The 21,078-nt window shown below is 41.7% G+C and overlaps 1 protein-coding gene across 8 annotated transcripts in view; it reads left to right on the top strand.

Moving 5' to 3' along the window:
* The first annotated feature begins 3,202 nt into the window (after positions 1 to 3,202).
* The window catches only part of LOC121341669 (WASH complex subunit 2A-like), a 35,031-nt gene continuing 17,155 nt past the window's right edge, over positions 3,203 to 21,078 (top strand). For 6 of the 8 annotated variants that reach the window (XM_041415406.1, XM_041415401.1, XM_041415405.1 and 3 more), the window contains exons 1-19: positions 3,203 to 3,318; positions 3,413 to 3,517; positions 3,939 to 4,103; positions 5,615 to 5,680; positions 6,385 to 6,558; positions 7,220 to 7,313; positions 7,695 to 7,753; positions 8,535 to 8,582; positions 9,864 to 9,968; positions 10,490 to 10,577; positions 11,768 to 11,836; positions 12,223 to 12,335; positions 13,118 to 13,190; positions 14,018 to 14,074; positions 15,968 to 16,132; positions 16,734 to 16,867; positions 18,615 to 18,707; positions 19,223 to 19,327; positions 20,245 to 20,361. In XM_041415406.1, coding sequence (XP_041271340.1) covers positions 3,413 to 3,517; positions 3,939 to 4,103; positions 5,615 to 5,680; positions 6,385 to 6,558; positions 7,220 to 7,313; positions 7,695 to 7,753; positions 8,535 to 8,582; positions 9,864 to 9,968; positions 10,490 to 10,577; positions 11,768 to 11,836; positions 12,223 to 12,335; positions 13,118 to 13,190; positions 14,018 to 14,074; positions 15,968 to 16,132; positions 16,734 to 16,867; positions 18,615 to 18,707; positions 19,223 to 19,327; positions 20,245 to 20,361 — 1,830 coding nt within the window. In that variant the 5' untranslated portion in view covers positions 3,203 to 3,318. The other 2 variants (XM_041415403.1, XM_041415399.1) reach the window with 2 other exon arrangements.

Here is a 21,078-nt window from a genome sequence, read left to right as displayed (position 1 = left end):
TCAAGCAAAGCACTAATGTATACCCTAGTCTGAGCCCTGTGGACAGTTCCATTGTCTGCAGTGGAGCCACTCTTTGTTCTCAAGCACATGCTTCATGAAAGGCTTTCCTTTCCTAACCTGGAGCACAAGTTCACAGCCATCCTGGCTCTATGTTGCTTTATCAACTATGATACCTCAATTAATATGAGAACTTTAATTTCTTGGTCTGTTTACAAAAGTGGGAGGGTAGCACTGCTACATCAGTCCTATGAGTTTCAAAGTTTTACAAAAAACTAAAGTAGAAAACCATGGGACTGTGATTCAGGACTTTTTTTTATTATTATTTCTTCATTCTGATGCTGACTTGATGCATGATTTTGGGTGACTCCCTTAAGTGTGTCAGAGATTTCAAGTTTCAGAGCTTATGACCTAGAAGAATTCAGAAACCAGAGACAGCACAGAAGTCAAGTTTCCCTATTCCTGTAATAATGCCTATTCTCCAAGCCCATGATTTTACCACCAGACATGAACTTTCCAGATCAAAGAAGGATCAAACCACAAACCAATGAAGTCATGTGTCCAAGTCCACATTCATTTATAGGGTTAGCTGTTGTGCTGTGGGTTTAGCTTTTCTCCCTTAATTTCCAGTTACCTGTCCTGAATTTATCAGACTGGCTATTTTTTTTACTGCTTGCACAGCTTATTGCAGTGAACTTATTCAAGTTCAAATAACTTGAATCAATATAGCATGGTCTTTTTAGGTGACAAGAGTAATCATAGTTGCTTATTTCTTAGGAGTTATAATTAATTATTTATAGGAAACCTGATTTTGAATTCCCTGAAATGAATAAATACACTAATAGGAAAGCAGTGTGTTCTGTCATTGCATTAACCAGCAATGAACAACAAGCAGAGGGGGAAGTTCCTCTGGAGATTTCAGACTCCTGTGCTGGTCCAGTGACAGCACATGCACTTAGTTCTAGCTGTTGATACTCCTTTCTACACTGTGCACCAGAGTCTGAGGCATCTTCAAGCCCTGACATCGCTTGTCACCTCCAAGACTTTTTGCAGCCTGCAGATAATGCAGGTGCTGGGACTATCTCTTGGAGAATGAGGAATTCTGGAAATTGCAGGGCTGAACAACCACATCTCTCTGCCTCTATACCAAGATACACAGCACTACTGAGAAGGAGAGCAAGGATTGGCCAGGGAAATGAAGAACAATGCACAAATTGTATTGGGGTTCTTTCCCATGGAATGCAGAAGCTTAACTTTTAATTGTAATTTGACTTTTTTAATGTTTGCATCCTGTTCTAAGGTTATAAAGACATGTTTACTTTCTGTTAGCTATTGAGAAAGCTCGCTGTGGTATTCTCTTTACCTGGTAAATATTTGTGAGTTTAACCAAGTGCTAAGGCATGGCTTCGTGGGTGTCAGAGACTTCAGCCCTGTACATTCTTATATGTTCTGGTTCTTAATCTGCAGATTAGTCCCTGATGACATATGTGATTTTTGATACATAATTTATGTCACATAATCATTTAGAGAGTTCTGAGGGGAACAGCAAGATCCCCTCAGTGATTTTTCTTGCTGCTTTTCTCCAAACTTTAAATGAAACCTGTCCAAATTTCTCTCTAAAAGGAATTTTAGGATTAAATGCTTTTTGTAACCCTGTCTGTAATGTTTAGGACAGGACTCCTAGAAAGCAGATTTTCGTTGTGCCATTCATAGTCCTCTTGGCTCAGGGACTGGTGTATCACAAATAAACACCTTCCTCTAGGAACCATTCAGGTTCTAGGTAGCTGTCATGCTGAGTTTTTCATGGAAACTCATCTGCAAGACCCCCAGACCTGAAGCTGCCTAGTGCTAAGACCCAACATTTTGCAGCATCAGTGCACAAAGAGCACACAGATCTCATGTTTTATAATGCACGAATTTCTGTGAAAGTAGAGCTTTGCGTTATCAACAAAGGGGATTCACATGTCAGTGAATATGGAAAGTAACAGAAGGCAAGCTTTTCAGGTTGATGGAATGTTGCGGAGGAAGAAACTGCAACAAAATGCTAAAAGGCATTGAGAATAATTTTATATTTATGTTTATATTTATGTGAAACTAGCCTAGGCTAGTATTTTTCTACTTGTCCTTTGTTACTTCCTGTTTTATTATCAGTATATTAAAATTATTTAAATTCTACTAGGTTTGAAGTTCTGAGCCAGTTCAGTAATGGTGTCTTGTCACAGAATCAGAGAAAAATAGAGTTGAAAGGAGTATTATGATAATTTGCTTTTAAAAGTTTCTGTGTCCCTTACCTAGCAATGTATTTCCAGTATCTGAATGTAGCTATTAAATCAATAGATAAGAACTTGGAGATCTTGCATGTTTTTTATTTGAGAACCCTAGTAAGATCAATCAGTGCCCTGGTTCCTCATGAATGGTATTAATGTAGTCAAGTGCAATAAATAAATAAACTCCGTGTGCTTAATATAAAGGTCTGATTATACCAATGGATTATTTAGTTTCCACGTGGAAGACCAGGTTATTTTATTGCCATTTCCTTTCTCATGAATTCACTTGTAATAAAGAACATATGAAATACAGTGGTATGATAAGGCTTTTTAATCCATTGGAAAAAAATAGCAAGAAAGGGGGAAGTTAGTGGGGGTGTTTAATTTCAAAAGGCCTAGGGATAATTGAATTCCAGTTCGGCGATTTGCACTGTGTATTTGTTCATGTTAGTGTGTTTTCTTCCAGCAGATCCTGGAACTCTGGCACTGGTTTAGTAAGACTCACAGTTTTAAAGCTAAGATTTTACTTGGCTCAGGGTAAGCCTTGCACGTACTTCAGTAAGAAAAACAGGAGGGAAGGGTCGGTTTTTCCTCGTAAGCGCAGCACCAGCAGAGCCCGGCGCAGCGCGGTGCGGCTCCCCCGCACCCTCCGGGAGCCCGGCCCTCGGGGATGGGGGACCGGGCCCGGGCACGGCTGCGCCCGCCGCACCGCGCTCCTCCTGCCGCGGCATCCCCGCGGCGCGGGCACCACCGGGCGCGACGGGACGGCACGGGAAGGGACACAGCGGGACGGGATGGAACGGGACACGGCGGGAGGTGACGGGAGGGGACACGGTGGGGTGGGATGGGACGCGGTGGGATGGGAGGGGACACGGTGCGATGGGAGGGGACGCGGTGCGATGGGAGGGGACAGGACGGCACGGGACGCGGTAGCTCCGCCCAACCGCCCGCGCGCTCCTCCTGGCTCCCCCTGCTGGCCCTGCGGTGCGCGCGGGAGGGGCGGATCACGTGAGGGCGCTCAGCTGACCGCGGGGAGCGGCGGCGGCAGCCCAGGGTGAGCGCCGGGGCCGGGCCGAGCCAAACCGGGCCGGGCCGCTCGGGAAGTGGCACCGGCGGCGGCCCCGCTGCTCACTCTCCTTCTCCCGCAGATGAACGGGGACGTGGCGGAGCCGGCGCCGGTGTGGGAGCGGCCTTGGTCGCTGGACGAGATCCGTAAGAGCAGCCAGAGCTGGTCCTTGGCCTCGGACGCCGGGGTGAGCGCTGCGGCCGGAGCGGGCCTGCGCCCGGCCCCGGAGGGGTGCGCGGGCCGCGGCCTCCCGGCGCTCGGGGCCGTGTGCGGGGCCGTGCTGCCGCCCGCTGGCCGCGGCTGGCCCGGGCTCTCGGGACGGGCCTGCCGGGGAGGAGCGCAGCCCCCGGGCCCGGCGGCTCTCTCCTTGCTTTAACCCTGCGGTCCGGGCAGGAACACTGAAATGAGGGGTTGGCTCGAAAACGGAGATGCAGAACGAAGTGGCTGAGACTTGGTCCTGTGTGTGTGCGCGGGAATGGTTCAGTCTAATGTGCGTGTGTTTCGGTCCTCAGTTGAAGTGTATGATCAGTTCTGCCTGTCTTACAAACGGCGCCAAAAGGAAAAAGAGTTGGATGCTGACTATTGCTTTCCTTTGTTGTTGTAAACAGCTCCTGCATTTTCTACAAGAATTCTCACAGCAAACCATTTCCAGGACACACGAAATCAAAAAACAGGTGGACGGATTGATCAGTGAGACAAAAGCTACAGACTGCCGCCTTCATAATGTCTTCAATGACTTTCTTATGTTGTCCAACACACAGTTCATAGAGAATGTGAGTGTGTTCTAGTACAACATCAAACTTGTACTTCAGACATTGTCATTGTCTCTTAATGTAGTGTGGAGAACTAACTGATTTAGCTTTCTGGCAAGTCTGATGCTGATTTAGGGATGAAATGATTTTAATTGCGTTTTGTTAAAAGATATCCTAATTCCCTTGAGAGTGATGCACTAGCCTGTACTGGCAGGTTCCCTTTGTCTTTTCAGTGATATCTTCCTTCCTTGCTAATACACGACCAGGAGATCAGAGTTTTGGTTTTAGAACTGTGAATGAGTTGGGAATTCTGGGATGTCTTGGTTTATCTTCACAAGTTGCAGGAATATAGCATTTGTCTGCACTTACCTGTCTAAATATGAGGCATGTTATAGACTGCTGTAAATTTGCTTAGTGTTGTTCTTTTACTCTAAAAGCATTTGGTATTAAAGTTGTTGGCCTGCAGGCAGTTGTCCCCTTCATGTGGTCATGAAGAGCATGTTTTCTGGTTAATATTGCCACTTTATAGATATCTCTATTTTGAAAGATAAAGCTAGACTTGAAAGCATGTTGCAACATTGTATCACTGGAAGTATGTGTCTAATTAAGATGGAAAGCTTTAATAGTATTTCAGATTTTTGGAAGGTTTTTAGCTCTGGGTTTTTTCAAGTGTTTTGTTTTGATCAGCATTATTTCAGGCCACATGTGTCTCATCATGGCATTATTATTGGAAGGGTGGTGGCAGAGGAAAAAATGTAAAACTGGATTTATATTCTGGGGGATTTTTGGTGGTAGTGAGTTTTTTCAGTGCTGCAGTGTCTTTTCTGACCTAACTTGGCTGTTCAGCATAATGATTCTGCTGAGAACAGTTTGCATCAAATGTTTTAAATCTCATGTGCTTACAGCTGTTTGTTCCCAAATTAAGGTGCACAGAAATAGGTCTTCATTTCTGATTCTCATTTTAGTTAGTGAGAGATTTGTCTCTTCCCAGGGGATAACTGCATCTGTGTTTGAGATTTGGATTTAGGTTTGGAGGTTTCATGGAGATCTTTTATTCCCCTTTTTCTCCTTGTAGCTGTTCCTATAAAAGAGTGCTAGATGTCAGGTATCATCAGAACAAACTGAAGGTTGAGGGTTGTTGTGAACCCTCTCTGTGAGTATGGAAGGAAAGCTACTAAATGACAGAAAACTAAAGGAAAGTAGACAGCCTCTAAGTAAACTATAGGTTTCACTCTGAAGGTGTCTAGAACAGCTTTATGTGGGGAAGGTTAACACAGTGCATTTTTTATCATGTTCAGGTTAGTCTGTTAGCAGACTTGAATTACCTCAGTGTCATTGAGAGGCTGCCAATGGTACCTTCAGTCCCAATGCATGAAGGTACTTGACATCGTCCATGGCTTCCTTTTTTAATGTGTAATGAACTAATGTGTAATTAATTACATATTAACAGCGTACTTTGTGGTGGTACCCATGGTTTAGCCCCTGTAGTAGTACATTGTTCTTACATGAATTAATTTTGCTTGACTTTTCAGAGAGTATATGATGAAGAAGTGGAAGAGCCTATTCCCAAAGCTGATGTTGGAGACAAAACAGAACAGGTAGTTAATTTCAGCTGCCTTGAGTGCTGTCAGTATGTTTGCAGCCATTGTCTACCTTCTCATTTTCAAACTTGCTTTGCTTACATTTACAGCTTACAAACCAAACTCCTTCCTTTCTCCTTGAAGTCTCTCTGTTGGATAGTGTATATCACTCAGTCATAAAGTTAACAGTGATGTTGGAGGCTACTACAGTGTGTGGTCATCTGTTAGGGCCTCCTCAAGCTCAGTACCATATCCAGCAGACAAGACTTATATATTGATTTTTCAAGTGGTTATGCATGTTTTTTCAGCAAGGCCTTGGGCATCTGTACTGGATTCACAGCTAGTAAATTGGGGAAGCAGAATCTGACTGAAATAATTCCTAGGAATAAGTACTCAGAGAGCTTTATATGTGTGTATATATATATATGTATGTATGTATATTACAGTCTAGATATATTATGTTATAAATGTCCCCATAATAGTTTAGGAACACAAGTAAAACAATACTGTGCTTGTGTGGGTGTTTAGAATATCTCTGTTTCTGGAGTGATGAAAATTAATTGAGTCAAACAAAAAAAAAAATTCTGATTGTCCTTCTAATGCACATAGTGAAAAAGCTTTCATTGTGCTAATTTAAAATTAACATTTTGTATGTGTGTGTTGTGGTAAGATTGAGTCTTAAGTAAAATGCAGTGAGCATGTGTTTTTTTCTGTTACTAAAGGAAAAGACACGGGAACAGAAAGAAGCTGATCTAATCCCAAAAATTCAAGAAGCAGTGAATTATGGGTTGCAGGTTCTGGACAGTGCATTTGAACAGCTAGACATCAAAGCAGGGAACTCTGACTCAGAAGAGGAAGAAAGTAACGAAAGAGTGGAACTGATACTTGAGCCAAAGGTACAGGGACCTGTTCTTGCTGGGTTTGTTTTGCTTTCTTGGACTTGCTCTTTGCTTGTCAGCTGTATTACTGCCTTAGTGTAAAACTGATGTTACCTGAACCTGTTACCTAAAAAGAGGATTTGATGACTCCATCTGAAGTAGTGCTCTCTGCTGAGCTACTCCTTTTGTAACCTGCCTGTCTTGCAGTTAGGTTAGCATTAAGGTATGGCATCTTAAAGTTAGTTTAATGGAATGAACTTCACAGGGAAAGCCTCAGTTCTGTGTGGGAGTGGGACATATAAATTTTGTGCTTTTTAGGTACAAACCATATCTTTATAGGTTATTTTTACTATCCCAGTAATTAAAAATCCAGGGTCCAGGTTTTGGGATAAAACTCACGCCTATAGGTCTTTGCAAGGATATTCTTCTGTTAGATGGCATATAGAAAACAAGTTGGGACTACACAAATAGAAGTAGCCACTTTGGTTGGCAGTGTTGAGAGGAATAAACCTCAGCTAGCCCACCCAGTTGTATGTTGACTTGAAGCATATGTTTGGTGGGACTTGGGACAAGCTTGTGTCTTCCTTGAGTTAAAACAAGGGATGTAAGACTTCTGTCTTTGTCAGCCATGTAGGGTTGTTCGAAGATGTCAGAAAGACCTGATGTTGTCTCTTTCCAGGATCTCTATATTGACAGACCTTTACCTTACTTGATTGGCTCTCAGCAGTTTATGGAACAGGATGATGTTGGCCTTGGAGATCTCTCTAGTGAAGGTATATGCTGAAATTATCTTTAATTTCTATGCAAGTAATTAGTTCCTAATCCAAGATTTTTGACTGTTTTAAATCACTGCTTTGGTTATCCTGTATGCTGTTCTTTCATGGTTAGATGCGGGCTGTAATTAGCTGGGGAAAAAAATGTTCATCATGCTGTAACAACCACGTTTCCAGTATACAAAGCAGTAACTTCTCAGTTACTTGTGCTTTGTGTATTGGAAATGCAAGGTGTTAAAATTTCATCAGCTTCCAAAGCTCTCTCAAGCCACTTTCTACCCACCTGAATTTTAGTTTTCTTCACAGAGTCTTTAGGTGGCTTAGATGGTGACTACATTGTTCTGTGTCTGATGTTAACTTTTTTGTTTCCATTTACATTAGAAGGATCAGTAGATAGCGATCGTGGAAGTGTAATTGACAGTGAAGAGAAGGATGAGGAGGTAAGTGGCAAGCACCAGCATTCCTTGCATGTGAGGCCATTGACTATCTTGCTTTTTGATGTTGGCTCTCAAGATAATACTGCACGATGTTTTTTCCCTGTGTTGGTTGTGATAAATATACTTTGATATTGTTCTTATGCAGTGGTTTCCTCTGCAGCTTCCCAGAGGAGCATTTATGAGGTATTGGCTCTAGCTGTTATTAAAGTAGAACACTTGAAACTGAAGTGTTTTATTCCACTCTAATTTAATTTTGTGAAGCAAATCAGATTCTTATCAAGAATTGCATTTATAGGAATGCAAATCTGTAAATTACAGTTACAAAGAATGGGATGGAGACTGACAGGAACAAGTTGAACAAGTTTAAAGCTTTAATGGACTGATCTCCAGGCTTAGCCTCATAAATCTGCTGCACTGGAATATCAGTTTCTCATATGTTTTCCCCACTTTGGCTGGGATGTCCCTGCTTTGTAACTGTGCTATGGAAGCAATCCCTTTCTCCTGAGGTGTTTGCTTTTGGTGTCTTTGCTCACTTAAAGTGAAATCCCTTTTGAGTTAGTTGGATGCTGTCACAATGGAGCCTGCTGTCTTTGCTGAATTAATGACTTTATAGAGAGCTCCTGTTGTACAGATGGTCAGCAGTGGGGGAGCAATTTCTTGGTCAGATCATGGTGAGGAGATCTGAATGTCCAAACTTCAGCAAGTTCAGAGTTTCTGAGCCCTCTCCCTTAACTACTGGATGAAGTAGTGTGTGATATTTGTCTCTGGGTCTCTTATGTTACAGGAATCAGATGATGAATTTGGAAACCCTAGTGAAGACGACCAAAAGACGGTATGGTTAAACACTCTGGTACATACCTGAAAGAATTCACATTTGTGACACAGTGAGCATGCATGAAAGAGCAGATGAGAGCTCTAGACAGCTGATTATTAGCAACTTTGAGGCCTGATTTGTATGAGTTTTTATGGGAAGGTCCTGAGCAGATGGTGGCACCATGTTCTGAAAATGAACCTGGGTTGGGCTTAAAGACATGCTTGCAAGCTGTCATTAGATACAGAGCCTGTGTGGGATGGTATTGCCTGATACGTGTTTTCCTCAGGAATAGCTTGGGAGACATGGGAGTTCAAAGAATTTACCCAAGGAAAACTAGGCTTCTGTGGGTTTATTTGGTTTATAATTAAAAATCTAATCTTGCTATGCAGGAGGCAAGGAACAATACAGTTTGAGTATTACTTGGAATCAAAGATGTGAACAATATTAGATATTTGAACAGCATATCCATTTGGATAATGAATGAGGAGGGAAGAGAAATGTTAAGATGGAAAAATTCAAGCCTGACTTTAGTAATTGGTTTTAGAAGAAGGACTCCTACCATATTTTGATGTGCTACTGCAAAAGACTTTTAGGTGGGGATCCTCAGTCTGGCATGATATATTGCAAAAAGAGCAATGTTGCAAAAAGCAACCCTTATTTAATCTACTTATTAGTAAAACTGTGTTGCAAAAACACTCAGATGTTACTTTAAGCTGACCTTCATAGGGTAGCTTTGTATGCCTGATATATTTTAAGATGAGCAATTATCTTTGTGTTGTTGGTGATTTAGTTCAGTTCTGGGCGCTTGCCTGTGCCAACCCCCAGCTCTCATCCAGTTCACTTCATCTTTTTCACCCTCTTATTGATGTGGCTGAAACCAGGATGTGAGCATGTAGTGTCTCTCATTCTGCTGTGCACCCTAAGGACAGAGCAAGATGATACAATTTTTTACTAGCTGATCAAGGAACACTAGGGAACACTTAACACAGTGTTCTTGTGCTAAGACTAAATACCAAGGTCTTTAGTTTGTGTATGGTAGTGGTACACACCTTGTGAGGGGAGCCTTTGTGTCCTCAGTTGCAGCATTCAGTAACAGGGCACAGGGTTGGGGTGTGCTAGAGAATGCAGCAACTCACTTGGAGCTAGAAGCACTCCTTCTTTACCTTTCAAAAGCTTTGAAGTACTCCAAATTGGCTCTAAGTTCTCATCCTTTTTGTAAGTTTGATTTGAATATTTTATCTAAGGAGATGTAGTTTTGTGCTTGTTTTGTAAGTGAACAGGATATTAATTGATTTTTAGAGGATAGCCCAGATGAGTGATGAAGATGATGATGATGGCTGTGATCTCTTTGACTCTGAAAAAGAGGAAGACGAAGATGGAGACTTAGATGAAAGCACAAAGCCTGTGAGTAATTGCTGCCTTCCTGGAGTGGGAGATCTAACTTCCTATAAGAAAAATCTGTCCTTAGAGTGATTATAGTGGTAGCTCTCAAGTACCTGGAATGGAATCCTGTAGGAAGTGCCTCCAAAAATCCTGAGTAGTCTTTTAACAAGATTGTTAAGGTGTTACCCCTTGAAACTCAGGGATTCTCGCACCTTAAGAAAGTGTCAAAGCTGTCTTTCAAGAATATTAAGAAATGGATTGTTGCATTTTTGTGAGGTAAAAGCCTTTTGTTTCTCTTGCTTACAAAGCAAGGTGACATTAAAAAGTGTGTTCATCAGGACTAGAAATTCTGAGGATTTTTTTATTCTTGATGCATGCCTAATCTCTGCTTTCTTAACAGAAAGCTGTATTGCTTCTTCTGAGGGCTTCAGGCAAAGTCTAGACAGGATACTGTACAAGTGAGGCTATAGAATACAGTATTTATAATTGTAATTGCGTCAAGTTGCTAACTGGATCTGCTGTTATTTGTCCCTGCTGCTCAGAAAAAGAAGAGGCCAACATCATTTGCAGATGAGCTGGCAGCCCGAATCAAAGGAGAAGTGCCAGTCAGACAGGATGAAGAGTGTTCGTGTGAGTTACCTCCCAAGTTTTGAAAAGTGTCTGTGCAGTAATGGAGGACTTGTGAAAGTGTGGGACAGGAGATTGTGGGTAACAATACATGAAGTTACACAGGTCTGTTACTTGAACATCTACTAGGTAAAAGCATGACCAGAGGAATTGCAGACACTGTTTTGTGCTCTGAGTAATTCTTTGCCTATAACTCAGAGGACTGAATTGGAATTCACTGAGAGTTATAGTAGGAAACACATTGCTTTCAGGTGAGACAGGTCACTCTCAAAACACACAATGTTGGAATTGTTTACTTTCCAGTCTGATTCTCCCTCTGCATGTTTGACCACACGTGCTTTTTCCTGTTTCAGGTAAGTTTATGGAAGCCACTGGTCACTGTGGTCTTTCTGTGAGCTCTACACTAGAAACACCTCAAGCAGTAGATTGGTGTTTTCATGTGGTGGGAATTGTTTGTTTTCTTTGTGGCTTAAATTCAGTGTTCTGAGGAAGTTTTCCTTGCTACTGTCACCTATGATATTTTAGGCTAAATAATGCATTTACTTTTGTATTGCTTTCAAAGGCAGAAACATCTCAAGTAATTTAGTCTTGCAGCAAAGCAGCAGTTGAAGATAGCTAGCTGAAGTTGAGTTGGCAAGTGCTTGTGAGGCTGCTGTTGGCCTGTAATATTGAGAAGATGAACAGACAAGAGCTATGTGTACATTCTTGCACAGTTCAAACTAGGTCTGTTGATATCAAGAGTATAAAACCTACCAATTTAACCTGTTCAGTTACAGGGAAATCTTCCAGTCATTGAAGTAACCTTGTAAGGCCAGAGGAGATAAAACTCTGGCTTTGCTTTTGGTGGCTGAATGAAGGCAATAATACATCTGGAGCCATTTGAGATGCTCAGAGGTTCTGCAATGGTGTGGAACCTGTGCAAAGCTGTGTTGCCTTCTGACACCTCAGGTGACGCTGGTCTGCATGTAGACAATTGTGTTGAACCCCTAATACCTGACAGAATGATTCTGTTAAAATTTTAAGCACTAGTTTTAGAAACTGTATTTCGTAGAATTGATTCATCAGGCTAATTCATATGAAAGCACAGAGGTCAGCTTGGTTTGTTGTTTTTTTAGATTCTTTTTTTGCTATAGATTGATCTCAGACTGTAAGAAAAGATGGACTAGTTTTTCATTGAAACTTTCTTCTTAAAGCCGTGTCATCAGAGACCAAAACAAGGAAAACCCCAAAAGAGAAGAAGGAAGTTAGAGTTCCATCAGATGGTAGGATATCCTTCTCTCTTGCTTTTGAATTTTGGGCTGGACTGTAAGATAACACTTCAGAAGTCATGGCTTTTGCTATAGAAGTCATGGCTTTTGCTGTAGAAGCTGGGTGGTGAATATGTAACATCCTTCATCCTTCAAGGTGAATATGTAAACAAATCTAGGTTGTGATGTGCATGTAAAGAAGGCTGGAAACAATGAGAGTTCTTCCTTTAATGTGGCCTTCTGCAGCAACCGCACAACCCAGTCTGTCTTCAGCAGCTTCTCTCTGTGTCATGTTCATGAGAGCAGATGGAACCAAAGCAGTTTTTATTTTGGTTGACTCTAATTGCCTTTCCTGAAACTTGATCAGTCTTACCAAAGCTCGTGTCTCTTATACTTTCTAGATGAAGATGATGACATCTTCAAGCCTCCTAAACTGACTGATGAGGACTTCACACCATTTGGTTCAAGGGGTGGCCTCTTCAGTGGTGGAACAGGCCTCTTTGATGATGAAGAGGTGAGAATGCTGCAGATAGTAGAAACTGAGTGTTTCCCCCTTTTAAAAACAAAACAAAAGATCCTTAAAAATCCCCACCTGTGGAAGACAGAGAGGACAAACAGCATTTTGTTGCTCGGTAATATTGTGGAGTAGCATAGCTTTTCAGTGGGGAAGAACTACACAAGTGACATACTTAGGTTCCCCTTGGTACGATGTCCTCTCTTCTGCAGTAGTGCTGCTGAGAGATTCAAGTGTGGTTCAGGCTCTGTATATTGTTGGAGATTGGTACAGGGCACTGCAACCTGAACACAGGAACAACAGTGGGAGTGTTCTGCAGTGTTTTTGAGCTGTAATGTATTTCCCTGCACATATGTTTTATCCACATGAAGTTCAGGAGTACTTTTATGCTTGCCCTGATCTGAATTTTTCCCACAAACCTTACTGTATAAACTTCAGTAGGAAAGCTTAGAAGGGTATAGTCAGGACCTAACCATCTGTGGATTAATTAGTGTAAGTCCTTGAAGATGTGCAAATAAAAGGTCATTCCTTCTTTTCAGCAAACAGATCATTAAATTAAATTTTAGAAGAGTGCTGCTTTTCTGAATGTATGCGCTCAAGTTAACACTTGAGTACCTAGGTTTAAGTCTGTATTTGCAGACATCCTTTTGAGGAAGGAGTCGTAATTACCTTCTCTGTCTTGGCTTAGAAGTGAACATTCAGTATGGAAAAATCAGCATCTGTAATTTCCTACAAAAATAAATTCACCACTTCCCCCTCTTTGCATTTTCATCTATGAGCAGAGTGATCTTTTTGCTGAAGCACCAAAAGGGGAAGAATCAAAAGAGAGAGAGGAGAGAGTCCCAGTAAGTGAAGGTAAGAACCAACAGTTGCCTCCTGTAGTCCTGTCTATGCTGTGATTTATTACTGCTAGCAGCTAGGCCATTTGTTCCCAAACTAGAGAGCCTGGTGTAGCAATTACAGAGCAAGTCTCTTCTCACCAGTCTCAATAGAGAACAGCTGTGTTGAATTTTATGTGTGTGTGTTTGCTATGATGTGTTACACACACCTGCTCTCCTAGAGCTGAAAGGATATCCTTACTGCTGTTGGCAGAGCTCTCTGTGTGCTGGGTTCCTGCTTCTCAGGTGTACTCTGCAGGATCCACACTTGTGGGTTTGAGAGGAGCAGAGATTTCTTCTTGCAGATTAATTCACATGAGTTTCCCATTAGGTGCTTATCAAGACCCTTAAGGACTCTGACCCTTAAGGCCTGTGCAATACAATTCTGTATTGCAGAGCTTTTATTGAAGCACTGTATTTGATGAATTTTCAGATATGTGACTGAGCCATTATGTCTCATATATGAGACTGAGCCATTTTGTTTTGAATGTATTGTGTTGAAGTGGTTTAGAGTGTGTGAATGTGAACTATTGTAAATAATGGTGTATGTAAACTTGTAATGTGTTTGTAAGCTTCAGTGTAGTAGAGCTGCTTTCTGGAGTTTAAATGGAAAAAAAATGGACTGTTACGTATAATTGCAAAAGCCCAGAAGTTCAAGAAGAATGTGTAAAGGGTTCTGAGCTGTTAAGAAATAAAAAGCAGCTCAGACAACTTCTTGGATTCCTCTTTCTGTGGTAAAGTTCTGAAGGCTTTGACAGCATAAAATAAGTGCATCCATTTGTATTGTACTTCCTATGATTTCAGCATCCTGTACAAAGTCCTTAAAGAAAGTTCCTGCAGGTGCAGTATTTCTGTTTCCAGGTATGATTTATTCAATAGCCAATAATTCAATAGCTTCATGCACAAAATGCTGTTTTCTTTAAAACCTACTGCTGAGGTTTTAAAGAAAAAACTATCCAAATACAGCAGCACTGCATTGCTTGATCATGTGCTTAATGACAAATACAGATGCTTCTACCATGCTAAGCCTAAACTGCAGCATGTTTTGTGGATAATATCAGATTCTGGAGGAGCTCTGAAGGTAGGTGTCACTGATGGCAGATATTAGCAGCTGTCAGCTTCAAGTGTTGTGCTCTGAACTTTTAAGAATGTGTGTCACTTCAGCTGATATTATGCAGCTTAATTCTGCTGTGCATGCAGTCACAGCTTCCACCTGTAGCCTGAGAAGGAACTGCATTTTGTTCTTTCACATTTTATTATATTGCCTTGGGTTAGCAGAAGAACAGTTTAAACATTAAGTTCCTGTGTTAAGACCAGTCTTGTTTTTCTGGTTTTGATTAGGAGGATCTGAATACATGGGGAAGAACCAGATCTATAACTTGGAGCTAAAAATAAAAAATTGTACTAAGATCTCTTTTTCTTATCAGAATCCAAGCTGATCAATGAAAAGAAACATGTCACCAGTTGTTTTTGAATTTACTGACAAAGATTGCTGTCAGTATGCAGGCTCTTCACTTGACTGAGGTACCTGAATTTTAAGTTTTGGCCTTTCTTAAAGGTCTATTTTAAGACTGGCTTCAGTTAACTGTGACCTCAGCATAATTTTTAGAGGAGGAAGTACATAAATACCGACCAGGGTCAAAGATATATATCAACAATGGGACTTCTACATAATTGTAAAACTCAGTAGCAGAGTTCAAAATAGCAGATGTGTGGGATTTTTTTACCCTTTCTTCCTGGAGGTACTGTTGTATAAGCAGTGAGTTTATTCTTTAGTTGCTCCCTCCCAATAACTTGTAGACAGGCTGAAGTCACCAGAGAAAAGCCAAGATTGAGGCTCCTTTGCTATTCCAGTGAACAGTTTGTTTAGGAACTCAATAATCTTTAATAAATAACCAAATTTTGTGGCTGTATTCCTGTCAATCCTAAGGAACTTTATAATTGCATAATTAATAAGAACCTGCTGCCGATCAAAATTTATGAGGTCTGCTGACTTAACCAAATAGCAGTTGTTCTACTTTCTGTCGAACTTTCATTCAAGTATCTCCCCACCTCTGTCTCATTTCCAAGCATCTGTGAAGCCAAAAGACAGGCTGAGGCCATTAGGAGTGTTTGCAGATGGTCATGCTCTCAGCACTGAGGCTGGACATTTCTACACAGCGGCAGAAGGAGCAGTTGCTCTGGCTGGCTCTAGTCAATTGCTGCCATAGCTGGTGCGTGCAGGGATCTCGTGGCCAAAGCCAGCCTCGTACTGCAGCACGGCTGCTGGGCTCGCATGGCCAGTGTGCCTCCTGGGGACAACTCAGTCACCTGTCCTTCCTTCTCCCCAGGCACAGCACCATGTTATTGGGCCACAGTGCTGCACTGTACTAGTCAGTAGAGTAGGATTCTGGTTTGGGAAGTCCACAGGGGCAGCAATGTGGGACTACTGAGTCTTCTAGCTCTGTTCCTGGAAAGATGAGCTGTTCCTAGGGAAGCTCATGGCTTCCCTAGAAATACTCACTGGCTGCTGTTCCTAGGGAAGATGAGCAGGTTTGAGGAAGAAGTGGCTGCAGTGAGCGTGAGGGGCTGTGTGTGACTTGGCTTTATCAGAATGTGTCTAGCTAATGCTTTTGATGTGGCACTGTTGCAGGAGCGCCTTAAAAGTTGCTAAGATGGAAATTATACCTGATGTCACTTACTATGGCAATTCAGCTTTTTGGTAACTCTGGAAATGTTATTTTGATTTTTATTCTGCCCCCATCTGACCTGCAGGAGGAAATGGTGTGTTTAGTTCCACTGTAATTGGGGAAAAAGACAAGAAATCTGCAGCACGGAGCACAGAGAAAACTCCAAAACAACCTGGGAAAGTTGTTCTATTTGATAATGATGATGATGATGACTTCTTTGTGGAAGCAACTAAAAAGCCTCCAGATCCAGGTACCTCTAAATGTTTGTGGTGAAAGATTAAACACTGAAGGTCATCAAAATTCAAACTGGTAGGAACCAGTGGGTTATAAAATTCAGACCTTCGTCACTGTGACTTCTGCTTGGGTTTTGGGAGATGGTGGTTTTGGTTGATTTTTGGTGTTCTGTTGTAGAGGGGTTTTTTGTCATTGGTAATTCTTTTCATCAGAGTGACATGGGGCTGGTTGGTTTGTACATGCTCTCCCCTGACTTCTCTCTAAGCATGCTCCTTCTACCACTAGAGCAGTATCTGGACTTGAGTCAGGGAATTGGTACAGGCTTTATTCACACAGCCTTGACTCTTTGAGCTCAGCATTCCCTATTAGCAGGGTCTAGGCCTGTGCTAAGCCAATACAAAACACTGCCTTTAGAGGTGCCAGCTGGCTCAGTTGCTTCACTGCATATTCTGTCACCAGTGCTTTCAGGTAAGTGGTGTTTCACTTTGGGATCTTCTCTGGCTTTTTCTCTCAAAGACTTCAGATGTTGGTCATCGTTAAACAGTACGGTATCTTTTGAGACTCTTATCTTCTGTACTGTATTCCTCATTCCCTGTTGGTTTTGTCTCTTTACGTAGTCAAGTCCACAGCTGACCTATTTGAAGATGATGAAGAAGGTGATTTATTCCAGGAGAAACCTGCCATTCCGTCTGTGGTTGCTGGCACAACTAAAGAAATGGAAAGCCATAGGGAGGCAATTGTGGAAAAAAAGGTAATGGCATATAAATTGTTTAGCTGAGGTTTTAGGAAGAGTTTCTAGTGCAGTTGAAGCAGTCTCTATATATAACACTATGAAAGTGATATATTTATGAAATAGGTCTAGGTTCATAGGGTCTTCCATAATTTAGTGCTTCAGTGGTCCTTAAATGCCTTTTGCCTTTTAAACATTGGGTTTATTTGAGATTTTTATTTGTGTGGGCATTGATTGAAAGAATCTTATTAAGGCAGTATTTAAATGAGAGCAAAATTAAAAGCTTCTGATAATAAAAAATGTTTATGAATTTCATGGCTGAAATGAAACCAGCCTGAGTTGCAAACCTTTGGTGTCACAGTTCTGTGCTGCAGAAACTGTCTGCTTTTCCACCAGCCACTGACAGCAACTTAACTGGTAACCTACAGCTTGTGTGTATTAGGGGAGAGGAGGTTCTACCTAAGCATTTACAAAACTTGGGGTGTTTAATTTTTTTCAGCTGAAAACTCCTCTGAGTTGTAGAAAGCTCTGAACATGATACTGAGCACATGCATATTTATGTGAGAGAGTTAGGAGAACCTCCTAATACCCACTCCACTTTCAGAACAGTACCTTCAGGAAAGTAGTAATGCTCTTTGTTTCTGTAGTAGATACTGTAAATACTCATTTTATACGTTTCATCCAATGAGTATTTGAACATAATTAGCTGCAGGGACTCTTCTCCCCTCTGAACTGAGAGGTACAGTGCTGGGGATATCTAATGCAAATTGCTGTAGCACCTTCTCCACATTGTCCTATGAGAAGCACCTGAGCACAGGGGCCAAAGCCAGCTTCTAGTTCTGCTGCAGTGCAAGAGAATCCATGCTCAGTGAAGCAGGAGTAGTGAGAGGGATCTCACAGCACTGGGCTTTCCTAGGGAAGCGGATGATGACTGATTCAGCAGCACCCCTCCCGCTCAGTCAGGAAGAGAGGGCTGTTTTATATTCCCAGCTTTATGACAGTAGTGCTTGGGTCTGGGATTGTTCTAAGTTTAATGGCAATATAGCTGGTGGCAGGCTGGGGCTGTGCTGTGGTAATACAGGAAATGATGGCTGGCACAAACTGCCCTTGTCCTTTATGAAACACAGCTCATTAAAAGAAACATTTTGCTTTAGCTTCTGAGGGCTGGCATGAGTTGCTGCATACATTCTTCTGCTGAGAAGGGTGGTGTGGCAGAGAGGAGGCCTGTGGTAAGACCTGCAAGTCACTTGTGAATAGCACATGAGTTTTGGACTTCAGCCCACGGGTGACAAGCTTGGCTTCTGTCCCTTCAGCTGCTGGGATTTTGCCATCAGCTTTCCTCTTAGCAGGGATCTGGGGATCTGTCACCATTTAGGAAAGGTACTTCCCAGTTTAGTGCCCGCCCCTCTCTCCCTGGGGAGGGCTGAAAAGGGGAATTCAAGGCACAAAAGGTAAAGATCAGGGGTTGAGATGAAACCAATTTACTTGAAACAGCAAAGAGATAAGAAAGCAAACAGCAACAGCAGCAATGCTGATGACAGAAGGTACAAAAAAGAGGCAAATGGTCCCTCTGCTTCTGCCACACTGAGCTGCCTCAGAGAGAATGCTTCTCCCTGGAAGAGATTCCCTTCCCCCTGTCCCCAGCAATGACATGAGGTATAAAATAACTTCTGGGTCCTTGTCACGCCCCATCCTGGCTACTGCAAAAAGATGTGTCAGCCCACTCTGAATCTAAATGGGTGCTGATGCAGTCTTTTTTGTCCTAAAGAGTCAACTGTCTTCAGGTGAGGACTTCAAGCCTTTGTCTGAAACGCCTCCAAGAAAACAGAGGGGCCTTTTCTCTGATGAGGAGGATGCTGAAGTGAGTATTTCTTTGAGGAATTCTTACAGAGAATCCCTACAGAAATCCTTGGAATCTCAGTCATCCTGACTTCAATCCACTCGTACCTGGGGACTCTTTATGCATTTTGTAGTATTGGGAAATCTGACGTACATGCACGTACTCTCAGCTGTTCTCAAAGTTCCTTCTTGCTCCAAGAGTGAAAGCTGATTGTTTTCCCTGTCTTCAGGGGGTTAAACATTAGTGGTACACACAGGCATAAATTAAAAGCCTGAAGACAGGAAGGAGCAGCAAATTAAGAGTAAGAATCGTTAAAGACTGCATATGTTTCATTTTGGCTTTCAGCTAGCAATTAACCTGCAAAGATGAGGAAAATCCCTGTGCAGTTGGAAGTGATTGGTACATCAGATAAGGCATCCACTACTTCACAGACATTCTAAACATATTTTTTTATAAGGAAAAATATGAATATCCCCTTTAGAGTTCTTAAACATATGGCCTTGCTTTGCAAAGTGACATTTCTTTGGTTTGCACAGGATTTGTTTTCATCAAGTAAACCTGTGAAGTCCAAAGCTACATCTCTCCCCACCAGCAAGTCCATGACAAAAGCTCCACTTTCCTTATTTGATGATGATGAAGAGGTAAGTACCATTTCCTGATACTGCTTGTGTGGGGGAAGCCACCTGCACAGGCTGTTGCAAAAGCAGCAGGAAATATTCAGAAATTTACAACACTGGACTTGCAAATGGAGCACTAAATTTCTCTTGCATTGTGCAGCAGTTCTGAGCATGTGGACAGCACTGTGGAGAAGAGTGGGAGTGGGGAATCCTGCAAGTGCTTGAGGTCTTTTAAGTAGTTGATAGTCAGTGCATTTCACCTCTGGACCTAAGCATGAAGGATATTATCCCTCTGACTGATATGACTAGAGAACCTGAGCAGTAGAACAAATATGAGCTTCAAGAAGCTGTTTTATCTTAAACCTGTGGTATCTGTCACATGACTGACTTGTTGCTTCTCTTGTCATGGCTGTTGAATTCCTTTTTTATCACTCTTTAATGTGTAAGAATCGTGACTGCTAGTATGGAAACAGAGGTCAGAACACAAGTTTATGCAAGAAACCTTAAAAAATTTGAATTAAGGTGTGCTTTTTTAATCTTTTTACCCAGCAGTAGTTGTTTAGCTCACTTAATGCCTGTCTTCAGAATAGGATTCATTCTCCATTTCATTATACGGTTTAGAGACAGTGGCCCATTGTGTTGGCTGCTGTACTTCAGAATTGCCAAGTGGTAGTTTTTAGCTGCTGGTCACATCTTGTGATGGAGAATCTGTGAGCCAGGCTATGTGCTAACAGGCCATCAAATGCTGTATGTGTAGAATTCCTTGTAAGAGAATATGGTGTTAAACTTGAAATTATCTTCAAAAAACACCATTTCTGTATCCTACTTACATGAGAAGTGGATGACAACAGTATCTTGTGTGCTGATGACTTCTCAATGAGCTTTTCATTGTGGCTTTGGCTTTTGATTTTTTATAATACTATATTTTATGTTGTTTTAAGGATCTCTTTGGTGTGGGACCTGCCAAGAAGCACCAGGAAAAGCCCCCAGAAGAGAGAGCAAAACAGTCAGGGCGTCTCAAGAAAGCTTCCAGCTTATTGTTCAGCAGTGATGAGGAGGTACTGAGGAGTGAGATTTGGTTGAAAGTGGTTACTGGGCTTTGTGCTGAGCAAAGCATAAAACTTTTGGGAAGGGAAACACAGACCAACTCTGCTGTGTCCACATGCTATATCTACCCCAATCCCTTGACTTTTTTACAGCGAAGGAGGCTGATCCTTGATCCAAATTTTCACAGGATGTAGGTAGTAGAAGTCATGTGGAAGAGAAAATCAGTATTTTCAATGTAATTTATAGAAGGTTTGATAGCAAGTGAAGACTGTTGCCAACAAATCTGACTTAAAAACACTAAAAGAGAAAATAAGTTTTTTCTTACTGCTTTAAATTCTGTAAGGAAAGTTTAGCAGTTCTAGATAGTATGTATTGAGGTTTTCTTTGTTTTGAGGTGGGTTTCTTTTGTATGTGGCTTTGTTTATTGGAATTTTTATTTGCTTAAGTGTTGGTGGCTTTTTTCTTTGTTTGGCTGTTTTGCTTTTTTAAATCTAGGGATGGGAAAATAATACATAAATAAGTAGGCTTCCCATAGAGCAGCCCTCTTCTAGGGATGGGCTAAGTATTGTCCTCCATCTTAAATGAAAGCCAGAGGCACTAAAGTAAATTAAAAACTTAAAAATTAAAAACTTGTCTGGAAACCTCTGAATTAGCTCATATGAACAGGATCCAGACTCTTCTTAGTCCTCCTGCCTCTCAAAATTACTCTGTTGCATAGACTTTATTAC

Source organism: Onychostruthus taczanowskii, unplaced genomic scaffold (genome assembly GCF_017590055.1).
Source record: "Onychostruthus taczanowskii isolate IOZ18803 unplaced genomic scaffold, ASM1759005v1 scaffold5, whole genome shotgun sequence".
Classification (NCBI taxonomy): domain Eukaryota; kingdom Metazoa; phylum Chordata; class Aves; order Passeriformes; family Passeridae; genus Onychostruthus; species Onychostruthus taczanowskii.
The sequence above is the reverse complement of the archived record's forward strand: the minus strand, read 5'-3'. Positions and strand labels throughout refer to the sequence as shown.